This window comes from Takifugu flavidus, chromosome 3, assembly GCF_003711565.1.
Source record: "Takifugu flavidus isolate HTHZ2018 chromosome 3, ASM371156v2, whole genome shotgun sequence".
Classification (NCBI taxonomy): Eukaryota; Metazoa; Chordata; class Actinopteri; order Tetraodontiformes; family Tetraodontidae; genus Takifugu; species Takifugu flavidus.
Genome location: NC_079522.1, coordinates 4,870,668 through 4,884,707, shown reverse-complemented (window position 1 = coordinate 4,884,707; position 14,040 = coordinate 4,870,668). Strand labels below are relative to the sequence as shown.

General features: G+C 44.6%; 1 protein-coding gene and 2 non-coding genes across 3 annotated transcripts in view; 2 read left to right on the top strand and 1 right to left on the bottom strand.

The window, feature by feature from the left end:
* The first annotated feature begins 723 nt into the window (after nt 1–723).
* m1ap (meiosis 1 associated protein) overlaps nt 724–14,040 on the top strand; it is a 20,163-nt gene continuing 6,846 nt past the window's right edge. The window contains exons 1-6 of the mRNA XM_057026641.1: nt 724–884; nt 1,821–2,072; nt 2,154–2,342; nt 4,140–4,311; nt 13,426–13,572; nt 13,640–13,799. Of these exons, the coding sequence (XP_056882621.1) occupies nt 1,821–2,072; nt 2,154–2,342; nt 4,140–4,311; nt 13,426–13,572; nt 13,640–13,799 (920 nt within the window). The 5' untranslated portion in view covers nt 724–884. The remainder of the gene's footprint in view (nt 885–1,820; nt 2,073–2,153; nt 2,343–4,139; nt 4,312–13,425; nt 13,573–13,639; nt 13,800–14,040) is intronic.
* Nucleotides 2,408–2,479, bottom strand: trnaa-cgc (transfer RNA alanine (anticodon CGC)). The gene has a single exon. It is a non-coding gene; the product is annotated as a tRNA-Ala (tRNA).
* On the top strand, nt 5,196–5,267 carry trnaa-cgc (transfer RNA alanine (anticodon CGC)). Its single transcript has one exon. It is a non-coding gene; the product is annotated as a tRNA-Ala (tRNA).

Here is a 14,040-nt window from a genome sequence, read left to right as displayed (position 1 = left end):
GTGTGTGGTGTGTGTGTGTGTGTGTGTGTGTGTGTGCGCTGAATAAAAGGAATCAGAAAACCACAGAGAAAAGCATGTGATTTTCACATCAGTCAACTCTTATTTCCCACCCGGGTGTTCAGCAAAGCCTCTTACACAGACCACAGGTCTGGACAAACCCAGTCCCACCACACACATTTATCAAAAATCATTTATTGTGTCTCCTTCCATTAGACTTTGCCTTCCTGGCTGTGTTTCTTACCGTGACAAGGATATTTCTGGATAAATCTTTTTCCTGTAAAAGCCATCTTGAGAAACTCTGAGATTAAATAGATAAAATGTTTTAGTGTTAATCAATGATCAATCAGGTGATGAGGATTTAAATGGGTGAGGAAGCCCTTATATTGTCCACAGCCAAAATGCATGAATGCATATAATCCTTTCAAAAGTGTTTTTTGCAATAGCACTTTTTCTGTTCTGTCCACTATGGAGCTTTCAAACTGTAAATTCAATACTTCAAGTCTATACAGAAAGAAAAAGGCACTTATATATGCATATTTCCTGTATATTTAAGCCTTGGAAAGCCGTTGTCCTCAAGAGAGGACATGCCTTTTTGTTAGTATACTTGTTAGGTTCTACTCTTCCCATATAATTAGGAAAAATAAAGATAAAAAGGCACACCAAACGAAAGCTCGGGTCTCAGGGAGTGACTCATCTGATCCACAAACAATCTTTGTATCTGCTACTGGGGAAGGTAGCTAACAGCTAACGTATAGCTAACTAACAGTTGCCAACATTTTGCTTCTTATACATCATACTTATACTTTTTTTTAAAGAATTCCTTCTTTTTTTTGTATCTAACTAACTAACTACCGGGGAGATTCTACAAAGTCCAACCTCCCAAGGTAAAAATGAGCAAATATTTGGTAAAATCTATCTAAGGTTAGCTAAAATTAAACGTTGTGTTATTGTGACGTTATTGCTTCCAAATTAATTTAATTAGGTCACTTTATTTTTGTCTTTTTTCCCTTTTAACTTAATGAAGCTGTATCATTTCCTTTTAATTAACTGACTCAATCGATGATATGATTAGCACTTTTTTTGACTGTAAATGTTGGGAAACCAATTGAAATGTTCTAGTCTTGCTCTCCTGGTAACGATGTTAATGTGATTCATTCACACACACACACAGACACACACACACGCACACAGATGTTCACAGTCTGTTGCATGTTTTACTGGATCGAGAAAAAGTTTTGTCCCAGGCAAGTGATTTTCAAAGCTTAGCGATAAAACCAGCAAGATTTAGTTCTATCAGTGACCTTTGACCTTGTTGACCCCTGCATGCTCTCCCCCTACGCGTGGAGTTCTTAAGCCTTAAGCTTTGATTGCATCAGAAGACCGAGAGGAGAGAGATCAGTATTTTCATATTATGCAGCTAAAAGTCCTGTCTTGAAATGTCAAAAGTTCCCTCAATCTCAGGCATCTTGTGGAAGCTTCGATGTTAATTTGCAGTGTTTCCCATCACCGCTGTTTTCCCACCGTCTGCGACGTGTCCCTTCTTGCCCGATGGCATGTGGGAGTGTCTGGAGTGTACTGACGCGTATCAGTCAGAATAGGCTATCAATGTTGTGATTCCACACACACTCACAAAGTCTCTGTGGCCATGGGTGGGGTGTGGGGGGGGGTTCTGACCACATCCTCTCTCTTATCATGGGAAGACAGCGCCCTTTTCATCTGACGTTTCCTTTAAACCTCTGGTCTGGACAGAAAGCTGTAGGGACGATGTACCGTTGCTTGAAAATATAATCCCAGGTGCTTTTTCCACGCTGCCATTTTAGATGGACCACAGGAAAATGTCGGGAACGTCCTCGGATCCTGGGAACGTTGTTTATCGGTCCTCCACGAGGCGACCAGCCCGGGTCCTGATCGTGGAGGCGTCGCCTCCCTGGTGGTCAGACACCTGCGACGTGCTGTGTGAGGCTTTGGACGACTTCCTGTCCTTGGCCTGCAGCCTGGACGGACCCTGCCGGATCCCCCTGCTCAGCCTGTACGCCGTCAGCAGGCAGCAGGAATGTCTGCTGCCGTTTGCGGTCAGATTACGAAAGTGGAATATTGATCGCAGCTTCTGTTGCTATTTGTTTATATTCTGCTTCCATCCTCGTCTACCGCAGCAGGTTCGTGGGAACCTGGCGAGGCTGAGGTCATGCGTTGACGAGCTGAGGGCGATTCCCGGGGAAGGTTGCACCAGAGGGGCGACGAGGGGAGGAGAGCTGCTGCGACAGGCGCTGCTGGACAGTCTGCAGCAGTTCAGGCAGCACATGAAGCACACGAGCGCTGCAGGCCACAACACGTCTCTGGAGGTGAGGAGGGAATATTAACAATTATTCATTTGTTACATCAGGTGAAATGAAAAAGAAAAAGCTGATGGAGATGCTGGGGATTGAACCCAGGACCTCATACATGCGAAGCACACGCTCTACCACTGAGCTACATCCCCGTGACAGCGCTGTGGCTCCCAACGATCTGGGTCCTGGACCGTCCTGTCCTGTTATGTGTCGTAGGACAGGATGTTCTAAAACAATTCTGGTCCAAAGCGATGTCATAACGGTTTTGCCGTAAAATAACAGCTTTGGGTTCATTTTCACGGTTTGCTGACTGACTAATGGGGCGGCTCATGTCTTCTTCATCACCACTCTGCACCTTGAGAGCCTGTTGTTATGCAACTTTAAGGCTTTTTCTCTTGGAGGAAGTGCTGCTACAACTGCAATTACGTCGCTTTCACGCACTACATTTAGTGTCATTTTGAAGTGGGTTCAACCCAATTAAAGATTTTCAGGAGAGAGCAGCATTTTCCCAGCACTGGACAGCAGAATTTCCCTCCCCACATGCTGATTCATGGTTGAAAGTCCGACCTTCACAGAACCCCGCGTCACAGCTAATGCACAGAGCAAGTGTAGCAGCCACTTACATTCAAGTGCTGGTGTGTTTAGAAGGTTCAAGGAGGTCAGCAGAATCTTGCAACTCTTAAGGTGCGCATCATTCCAAACAGCTTTGGGCTGAAGTTAAATGTAAACGATGGACTTTAAACTTGAGAGGAGCAGTCATTGCTCCCAGGAAATGACAGTTTAGGGGAATTAGAATAAGCTGATAACAGCTTGCCAAACTGAAAAGAGCTCATTTGTTAGCTTGAAATGCTGGACATATGAGGAGCCAATTGAGAAATTATCTGGTCACAGTCCTTTTTAAATTGGAACATCTTGTCCTCTGGGTACAAAGGCAGTGAGTTGTTGACGCAGATTTCTGAAATCCACCCAGATTTACTGTACTGGAGGGCTCTGGCCAGATGATTACACTATGAACCTCTGTTTCAGACAGCGGCAGATATGAATAGCGCCATTACAGAGGCATCGAGCAGAGATGTGTGTCTGTGTGTCTGTGTGCGTGCACACTGTCGTAAATTGTACGTTATCTCCTCTATTAGGCTTGGGCAGCAGATTCCACATTCGGTCAGACATCAGGAAGCAGAGCACAGAAGCCATTAATGATCCTCGCGTTAATCTAATTGAGCCAGACGTTAGACTAAGCTAGCCTAACCATGCTCAGCATTTTAGTGCCAGAAAATCAGTTTCATGTAATTCTCCTATCAGACAGTGGCAGCTTAAATCTGGATGTCTGTTGCAGAATTCCGGGGTCAGAATTCAGCAGCAAACCATATACAGTAGTTTCAGTTCAAAATGCTTGTAAATTTCAAAATAATTCTTTCCTAGAGACATTATGATTACAGGCTACAGAGCCAGAGGGGAGTGGAAAAGATGTGTTTTGCCATTGTGATATGTGGTGTCCCACTTTTCTTTTGGGGTGGGTGGTTTTCTGGGAAGTTTTTCACTGTTTCGTAACAACAAAATACGATATATTATGGTCTGAGTGTGTGACAGAAACACGCAGTCACACAGAGAGAGCGATATGTTGCATCAACTCGGCAACTTGTTTGTCTGAAGGTTGACAACTTGAAGGATGATCGTCGGTCTCCAACACAGTTGTTAGCGTAGCATTTTTTAAACAGATCTTTGCTGTAGGCGTTGTGTGGTATCTCTTGTTTGTCTGGATTGTTGACTCTTTTGTGTGCTGAAGCGTGCTCCTCTTGGCTATATTTAAAGGTTACTGTCATGACCAGCCAATCAGGGCGCGGCGTTGTCCAGAGGCTGGAGACGGGGCTCAAAGATGCTGACCTGGTGTCACTGAGGCGACTCCTGGTGGTCCAGATCCTTACCGGCGTCGACTGCGGTCAGGACAGCTCATCCCCTGAGGCCAGGCCCGCTGATGCTGAAGGTAAATGCAAAATAAACACTGACTTCTTGGTTTTAAAGTGAATTATTTGGCATGCTAATATCACTGTTAGCATATTAGTGCCTTAGCAAATAAACAGTCTGAATTTCCCCCTTTGGAATAGAACTTTCCCCTTAGGTATTTTTTGACAAATGTGTGTGTGAGCAGCTGTTTTGCATTGCTCATTTTTTGGTTCAGCCTTTGTGACATTATTTACACTCTCATTCAAATAGCCTCTAAAGCTCTAAAATGGTAACAGCTGAAAAAAATTAAACATGTAAGATTTATGGGCCCGTGTTGTTAAGGGACCTTCATTAGGAGGAACCAGAGAGTGCAGGGGATGGGTCACGTCAGGCCATTGGAAGAGCAACACGGCAGTTCGTGCAGCAAAGGCAAAGCTTTAAGAATCATATTCAACCAGACCGTGGTTCTGTGCACATGGAGAGCCCAAACCCTTAGGAACCGGCCAACATGTGAGAGGAAACTGGGACAGCTCTTCATCCAACACTAAACTGACTTCAGAGTTCATTTGGCTGGAAAATGAAGCTGGCTGACATCAGCGATGGGAAGTTCTTACTGTCTAGCCAGTGTGAATTCCACTAAGACGTACTGGGATGCTGGATGGGGTCCTGAGAACGTCTTAGCAGTAATTTATTCGGTTGCTAGTTTGAGCCTCAAGTGTATCAGTAAAAAATGAGAGGATATGGGAAGAAACTCCTTTTTACATTAGAAAACATAGGCAAACCCTTACAGAGAACGGATCTGTTCTAAACAGACGGTGGGGACTGATCCCAAATCTCCAAACGTGAAGGATTTCCTTTATTAGGACGTAAAAACCACAAATGGGACAGATTTTTCACTTAAAGCACATAAGGCTGTAGTCAAATGGGGATGTAGCTCAGTGGTAGAGCGTGTGCTTCGCATGCATGAGGTCCTGGGTTCAATCCCCAGCATCTCCACTTGTCTTTATTTATTGCCACACAGCAGGGAGTCCTCCAGTGGCCCAGGTATCTGAGGATCACTGTCAAGGTCCTGACGTAAATGCAGGTTAGAACAAAGAAATTATAGTTCACTCTTTAAAACCTGTGTGGGGATCCAACTATGGACCTGCATTTTGTCCTATGGGACAGTAGAGTCAATGTATGTGTGTGTGTGTGGTGTGTGTGTGTGTGTGTGTGTGTGTGTGTGTGTGTGTGTGTGTGTGTGTGTGTGGGCGCATACAAGTGTTGGAATTGACTGACTTTTTCATGATAGGCGACTGCTTGATTTAAACCTGTAATTACCAGAAAATTCCCTCTTTTATCCATTATTTGGCATTTTCGGTGCTTATTTTATTGACATTTGTGAGATGAAAGATGAAACCAGGTTCATTTTAGGGCACAGAATGCACAAAATCAAGATTAAGTCTGCGGTTACAATGGTGGAGGTCAGAGGTGAGGAAACGCTTGTCCTCGCACAGGGTCCTCGAGAGGAACGTGTGTCCAAAGAACAACGCCTTGTGCGCATCCTGTTATTGTTGAACTTCAACCAAAGAATCCTCGAATCCCCGACGTGTTGCGCAATGGTGGAGCCGATCTCCTGGGAGAAGATAAAGAAATGGGTCACACAGCGAGTCGAGGCACAGATTTCATCGATGACGGATGTTACCAGTGATTCGGAGCTTTTATCCCTAACATTTAAACACAATTAGTTCAAGCAGGTTTAGCTGTCGTCAAACACTGGGTGTTGATTGCAATGGTGTGTGGTGGTGCTTTTTCCTTTGGAGACACATCAAAATCAAACTGTAGAGCGGAAATCATTCATGCAGACAAAGGCAGGAAACAGCCTGGTTAGAATGTGGCATGAGCATCCGTGAGTGGAGATGCAGGGTATTGATCCTTGAATTCAATGGCGGAATTAGTTAATGTCCCCTAAAAGGCACATTTAAGCTTGGTCAACAGCTCCTAAAAACTATGGAAATGTTAGAAAATCAATCTGCGTGAATCTCTCATCTAATGTGAAAGTTTTGATTGAGCTGTTGGGATGGATATAAAAGATGGAGGTCGTCTTTACATGCAATACCACCGGGATCCGCTGGGGGCTCCAAAAAGCACTGGCTCCAATCTACTCCCATCTACTTCATTTTCCATCATGAACATGAAAAAAAATCACATTTCACAACACTGTCAACTGAATGTCAGCTTCATTCCCTCATCTTAAAATAAAATGGTGGTCCATATGAAATTATTCTCATCATTACTTAGATATTAATCCTTCAAAATTGTGTCTATTTGATTGACATCTCTGATATCAGGCGTTATGCTCACTCCTAACTCCTCCTCCAGCACCGCCCTCTTATCCAAATATGGTTACTTCTGGCTCTAAAACCTCAACATGGTTATGTCCCGTAAGCCAAACTCCTCACTTGTAGCAGCCCTTCTCAACGGGTAATGACACCGGGGGTTTGCCGGAATAAGGATGCTGGGCTCGGACTCTTGATTAAATTATAAACCATTTACCTGGGTTCATTTTAGGTTCTGGTTCTTGGTGAGCTCGTGGCCTCAATGAAACAGGTGGAAAAGTTGCTTCTGTTTAAAATGCAGGGACGGCAGCACCTCGAGTTCAAGCACCCTGCTGAATCGAACCGTCACAGTCGGGCTCAGAACTCACCGGGGGGGATGTTGCTTCCTGCGCGTTAGCTGCAAAAGTAATATTTTATTTCCTGCAGCACATCCATTGATCTCACGCCGCTGAATCCTCCACGCTCGCCCCCCCACCGACCACCTGACCGCGGCTTAAATAGCACAACTTGTGCTTTCTGTCACACAAATGAGCTTTATTTTTTTCCATAAGGAAACAACTGGACAGAAAGCCCATCTCCCTCTATAAATAACCGCGATCCACGCTTAGCAAATCTCCCCGCAAATCCCCTCGAAAACGGCTGCCAAATTCCGCTCCCTCGTCATCGCGTCTTGACGAACAGCGTTCACATTGCTCGGCGGGTTTTGTCACAGTGTTTATTCCCTTCAAACGCCTCGTTTTTTTACGAACGCTCCTCAAAGTGTCAACATATTCATTCTCCCCACAGACGTCACGCTAAGTCCCTAAATCCAGCTCCGGAGTGGCAGTCGCCATTGTCCGCCGATCGCTTGGCTGTGTGCTGAGGAGGCTACTGTCTTTGTCTGCCGCTGCTCAAATTAAAACTGTAGTTTGAGAATAAAGGTGGCAGCGCAGCCGCCTGGAACACTGGGGAAAGACTCTCAAACACCATCAGTGATTGTCGGATCAAGCTGTCAATAACAAAGGATTATGGTCTATTATATCTGTCTAATCCCCCTCCTGCCCCCGTCTCCATGAGATCTTTATGCTGCTGAGAGATAAAGGATGACTTTGCATCCTTACATTGTTTTTATATAGGTGCTTTTTTTTCTCCTTTTCCTTTTTGTCTTCATCTCTTTCAGAGGAACTGAAAACAGAGGAGGTGGGGGGGCGGGGGTGTTCTTGGGCGACTTAATTACTTTTTTGCCCCTGCTCCACCTCCTCTTTCTTCTTTTCCTTTTTAGGATGTGTGAGGGAATAATTCACATCTCCAACTCTGCCTCCCTCCCCACACTTTGCAGAATATCCTCTCTCCTTCTCTTTCCTTCTCTCGCTCTCTCTCATTTGAAGTTATCGCTCTCTTTATCGCTTTCCTTTGACCTTAGATGCATCCTGTAATTGTAATAAACTCTCAAATGCAGACGTGCCAAATCGGAGCCTTTCTCTCTGTTGTGGACTTGTTGCTTCATCGTGCAGGTGTATACATAAGTGTACTTGGCCCACATTGGGTGTAATCTTGTCATCCTTTGCGTTTCTTGCTGCGCCGTTGCTTTCTTCTACCTCCTGCCTTGGATGTAGCCTTCTCTGGTCCCTCCAGTGTGTTCCTCCCCTTTAATTTCCTCCCTTGGAACACTTAAGGCGTTTCCTCACCCCACACGGTTTCGCCCGAATCAGCACACGTCCCACAAATCCACTCTGAGTCGCAGGAATACCTTTAAAAAAAGAGTACCCCTCCCCTGAGAGGAGGATTATAATCCACTGGCCCCCAGCCAGGGGTTTTAAAGACAGTAAGCCAAGTCGTCCCGAGCTATATTTTGAGTATTACATTACAATAATGATGTAAGCCTTCTTGATCCCTGGAGGAGACCTACAGAGAACAAACCCAGGAAACCTTTTTTTCCCCTAAATATGCAGTAGTTCTTCAGATGTATCTCCTGAGTAACAGCAGGAAGGACCAGCATCGCCACGGTTTCAGTGCTTGTTTGGTTTTAAATTCGGCCTGATTACGGGGAAGGATCGTATTTTATTTCTCGGCTGGCCACTAGGTGGCGATGAAGTGCCCCCCCCATTTTTTTCATTTTTAATGAGGGATACGGGAGCAATTGTCTTAAGCTAAACTGCCTATTATATCAGCCTTGCTAATGCCATCTTTGAGATTGTGCAGCTAATTCCAAACCCACGTGCGATGCACATATGCGCCAGCCCATTATGCCTAAGTGGTCCTGCACATTCCCCACGTTCCAGGAGAGGTTTTCCGTCTCGGCTTCCAGTACAACCACTCACCTGCAGCCGCTCAAGGCCGCTCGCCTCCCTTCTCTCCCTCTTTTCCGTTTCGATAATTTTCTGTCACAGTCAGCTCGTTTGCTTCAGCGTGTGGTGGCCCAGAGAGGTTCTACTGAGGAAACCACACCCAGACCTTCTAACTGACACACACACACGCGCACACGCACACACACACACACCCAGCTGCAACCGCTGCGTGATATTTGTGCTGACAGGAAGTCTCACATTCTTACAAATGTGTAGACTGGTTGTTAATCAGAAGACAATTAGCATTATATAACAGTTAGTGATGAAGCGTAATGTTCTGTGATGGATTATTGTCATTAAAAATCTGAGATGCATCGTTAAATAATGTTCCTCTAGCTTAAACATCCCAAACATGGAACTGAAGGAGAGAAAACACTTGATATAAACCCAATTAGGACAAATTATTCCAAATGTTTTACACTATAAAGACTGTGATTCTTCTTACCCATGGAAATTTCATGTAGCAGCGGATAAAAATGAATTATTTTGCATTATAAACAGCGGATTAGAATGAGAACACGGTGTACAGTTACACCACTCATTTGTCATCGTTAAGCTAATGTTTATTATAGCGCTGGCTATTGTCAGTTAATGCAGCCTGACTGGGAAGTTGCTCTATGCGTGCACACACACTCACACGCTCACACACGTTAGCAAGGTCAATCTGTTTTCACCTCTGAGTGACGTTGGCGATGCAGCAGGTGGTCATACAGATGGAGGCTGGCATCAGTCATCACTCCAGGAGACGCAGCCTATTAATCCCATGCTGAGAGGTGAGGTGGCTGGTCTCCCTGCATCACTCACACTTTCAATACCTCATTCATTCATTTATTAAAAACAACAAAAAAAAACGCCGTCTGCACCATAAAATCCATCCATCCAGGACTATATTCCTCAATAAAAACGGATTTCCTGCAATTACAGGGAGTCAGGCTGGCGTTCTTCCTTCTTTCTCTTCTTATTTTCTCCCGTCTCTGCGCACGTTTTCGCGCTGGCTACAGTCGTGGAGTGTTTTTGTCGCCGGCCTGTTATCTCTCTTCCTGAAAAGTTTTCCCTTTCTCCCAGAATGTGTCGGCACGCCAGCGACGTGAAGCCTCTCTAAATGTCCCCTGGACTTTTTTCCCCCCTCTCCCTTTTAATTACGATTCTTTTCATTTTCCTCCACGAGCGCTGACTCCAGCGCGGAGCTCCTCACATCCTCTGCCATCTCCTCTTTTTTTTGCCTTCAAAGACGGGGCCAAATCTGCTCTTTCTCATCTCTCCTGTTAAAATTTGCCAGATTGAGGCTCAAATCACGCAGTTCCAGTCACGTCCCTGCTTTCCGTGGGCCTCTCTTCCTCATCAAAGCCCGTGAGACAAACCGAGCATCATAAAAGGATTTCAGCCCTTGACCTTCCTTAACATGCTGTACAGTACATATGTGAGCGCCGCTCCTCTGTTGTTTTCGCCGTCCTCGCCGATGACAACCAGACGACAGCCGTTCTGACGCCCTCTTCGCCCTCTTGTCCTTTTCAAGCGTCCGTCCGCTTTAATCGTCTCAGAAGTTGCTGCGAGGCAACGGTTCACACAGAGGCTGGTGTGTCGGGGGCTCCGCGTCTCAGCCCAGAAGATCAGCGTCTCATTTGTCACAGTCTCACATTTTGGTCAGTAAGCTATTTATCACTGTTGTTTACAGACCAGACGACAGACGAGGACAAAGAGCACCGTTAGCTTTATCGCATTAGCCAAAATTCCAGAAACATGTCATCACTAAGGCCCTTTGGCACTATTAGGTAACAAATGGTTCTGGGTTTAATTCCCTACAAGAGCTTCTCTGTGCTTGCACACGCAACCAGTGTCCGTGTTGGTTTTCCTCTAAAAACCTGCGCAAATATTCAGGGTTAGCTGGCTGCTGCAGATAGCCCAGAGGTGTGAGAGTGTGTGTTTTGCATCTTATGTCTGTCCTGTGATGAACTGATGACTGTCCCAGAGGGAACTGTGATGTCAGCGTTCCATTTATCCTGTGTTTACTAATATTAAAGTAGCAGAAACTAACAACTAGTCTCTTATTAACAGCCAAAATATGAGTTATACTGTGCTGCAGTTGTGCCATCTTTAAGAATACTCCCTAGATTTTTGTCTAAACCCTTATTTCTCCTTCAAAAGACCCAAATTAGCCATGATTAGTAATCAAAATTTTTATAAAATGATTAAGTTTGTGTTTTGCCATAGCAGATTTCAAGGTAATTGTCCTACAAAATATAAGCTTTTATGCTAACAGCTATTAGTGCCTATTATCCATAACATCTGATTTATGCGGGTGATGTTAAATGTATTATTCTTTTACAGCATCAGCTCTGTAATCTCTGTAATCTAAAATAAGATTACAGGAGTTGATGGGCAGGAGGATGATTCTCTTCTGTTAATGTGCCCAGTAAAAGGAACCATTAGTGGGCTCAGGTGAAGACGAATGCTGGGAAATTAAATAGAACTATGGTTCCAGAGCGATCTGCTTTTAGAAGTCTACAAAGTCTCAGAGAAACAACTTGCACATTAGCACACAAATGAATTCTGGATTGTAGAGACAGAAGTGGACATTTCCCTGCATAATCAACCGTTTTTGTTGACCTGGCCAGATTTTTGCAGGACATATTTTCCTTCACCTTAAATCACCAAACCCAGTCAGAGCTTTTTTAGCTGCTTCGTCGAAACGTTCAAGTTTCAATGTCATTTAAAGCAGATCCTGTGGTGTGCTGCAGCGCCAAGGTGATTTTACAGTCATGCATCATTACCCTACGCCTCCGGGGAAATAACAGCTAAGGAAGTGTGTGTGTGTGTGTGTGTGTGTGTGTGTGTGTGTGTGTGTTATATGTTTACCCTTATCAGCAGAGCCACTGGTTCTGCAGCTGTTTACCACCATTGCTGTTTCATCCGAGGCACCAGGAAGGTGACAGGTGGAGACAGAGATGCTGCTGACCTGATAAGGAAATAGGGGCAATGTCAGCGGCTGTATTGCCACAGCCGTCTTCTTCTTCTTCTTCTTCTTCATAGGATGACTCATATGGCGAGGTAGTAGAAATGGGTGACGATAAGACCACATTTTTTTTGTAATCCTCCAAGTTAATGAGCCCAGGGATGAAGGAGAGACGTCCTCCGTCTCAGTGAATGCACACATCGGCCTCACCTGCTGTCACCTCAGCTACCCACGCACCTTTGTGGGTTATTTATGCCTCTGGAGTAAATGCAGCTTAGCTCATTTACTGTTTTTACCTTCTCTGTCTTGCACACACACACACACACACACACACACACACACACACACACACACACACACACACACACACACACACACACACACACACACACACCATAATGTAATTACAAGTCTTTCGGCGTGATCCTTGATTCCAGCACGTCCATCCATCTCTTCTCTATCTAATCTTCTCTCATTTTTTCTCCTCCTGGTTGGTGTAATTTATACTTTCTCCTCTTTTTGCCCCCCCCTCCCTTCCCAACCTTCCTTCAGCTCCACCTTATCTGACAGACATTATCTGAGGCTGATTGATTTTCTGGAACTCATCTCTGGACACGTGTACTGTCTCTCAGGCTTGAATCCCTTGCGAGCAGTCGCCCATTTCTGATCAACCTCGTCACCTTCAGGTCCCTCTGACCTCACAACCTCTGCAGCCACTCTTCATTCAGAGAAGTAATGAGGCAGTAGGAATCTCCAAACACATCTTTCACCTGTCGGAAATGTAAACTTGACTTTACAGTGTCTTTTCAGACCTATTGCCTTCATTAATGTCACATAAGGGAAAGATATCGTGCTAAAAAGTTTCCAGTTCACAACTAAATGCCTTAAAATATATGATATGAAATTGTACTATATTAAAATGCAAATCTGCATATTTTGGGTGGGATAGCAATGATGTGTGGAACAGTAACATTGGGAGAAATACATAGCTTCTGTCCTAAATCTGCCTTGGGTAGATAAAAAGAACCAGTTCCAGTTTTACCCGAGAAGGGGAAAGTTGCAACTGGGTCTTTTCTTCGTCCATCTGACTCCCCTCACATGCTCTCGCTCCCTGTGGTCCCATTAGCTAACTTTTGAATGACCCTTTAACTATTAAACAAAGAATAGATGAAAAGCTGCATTCTTAAAGCTTCGTATCTGGTTAAATGGACATGGGGTTGGTGCCTTTCTTTCTAATGATGACTGGAAGTCATCAAGGAAATAGTTTGCAGCCACACAGCTGTGGTTTGTCCTATCCATGGTGTCACTCACGCTACAGAGAGATTCATGGACATTAAATAAAGATTCAGTTACATCAACAGGCCAGTAAAGGTTCTTTTTAAGGTCGTTTCTGTTATAATAGACACGTTGCAAATACATTTTTGGTAGTTTGTCGCCATCTAGTGGTAATTAAACGCAACAACACGCAGACATAAAAAAGGAATTCCTTTGGCTCTGCTTAAATGAAATTCCAGGTTTAGGTTAGCATTAATGCAGATATTCTTATCTTTTATCAGATTGTCTCATGTCGGGTACAGAAATAGAGCTGCAGCAGGTCCAAAACAGCATTTTCAACATAGAGATGGTGTTGAAAGCCTGGCTGCAGGATCAGGGAGGAGACAGGGAGCAGCTTCACCTCCTGCTGCCCGGGGACTCTGCTGCAGGTACCACCCGTACATGCAGAAATGGGACATGGCACAATGTTTGACGTGGCCCTTTTCTCTCATCTAGTGTGCATAAAATGTGACGTGCAGGAGCGTCTGATAAGCCCCGCCCTCATCCACCTGACCCCAAACCTGGGGGTGAAGACGGAGAGCATCGACGACTTCCTGCCTGTCACTAAAGGATCTGCCAAACAGAACCAAATGCCACAAAGACTGAAAGCCATCAAGTAAGGGTTTGTGTGTTTAAAAATACCCACTCTTCCTCTTGAAAACAGGCTTCTTTTATGCAAATACTTCCCTTTAACGTGATTGTACAGCAATATAAAGATGTTCAGAAAACGAACATCTTTGCTGAAAACAGCAATCTGTGTTTTTATTATCAAAATAAAATGTATTGTTTTGTCCTTTTCCCAGTATGTGGTAATGAATGCTTTCCTTCTGATCGCAGGGCAAAAGGCACATATTTGT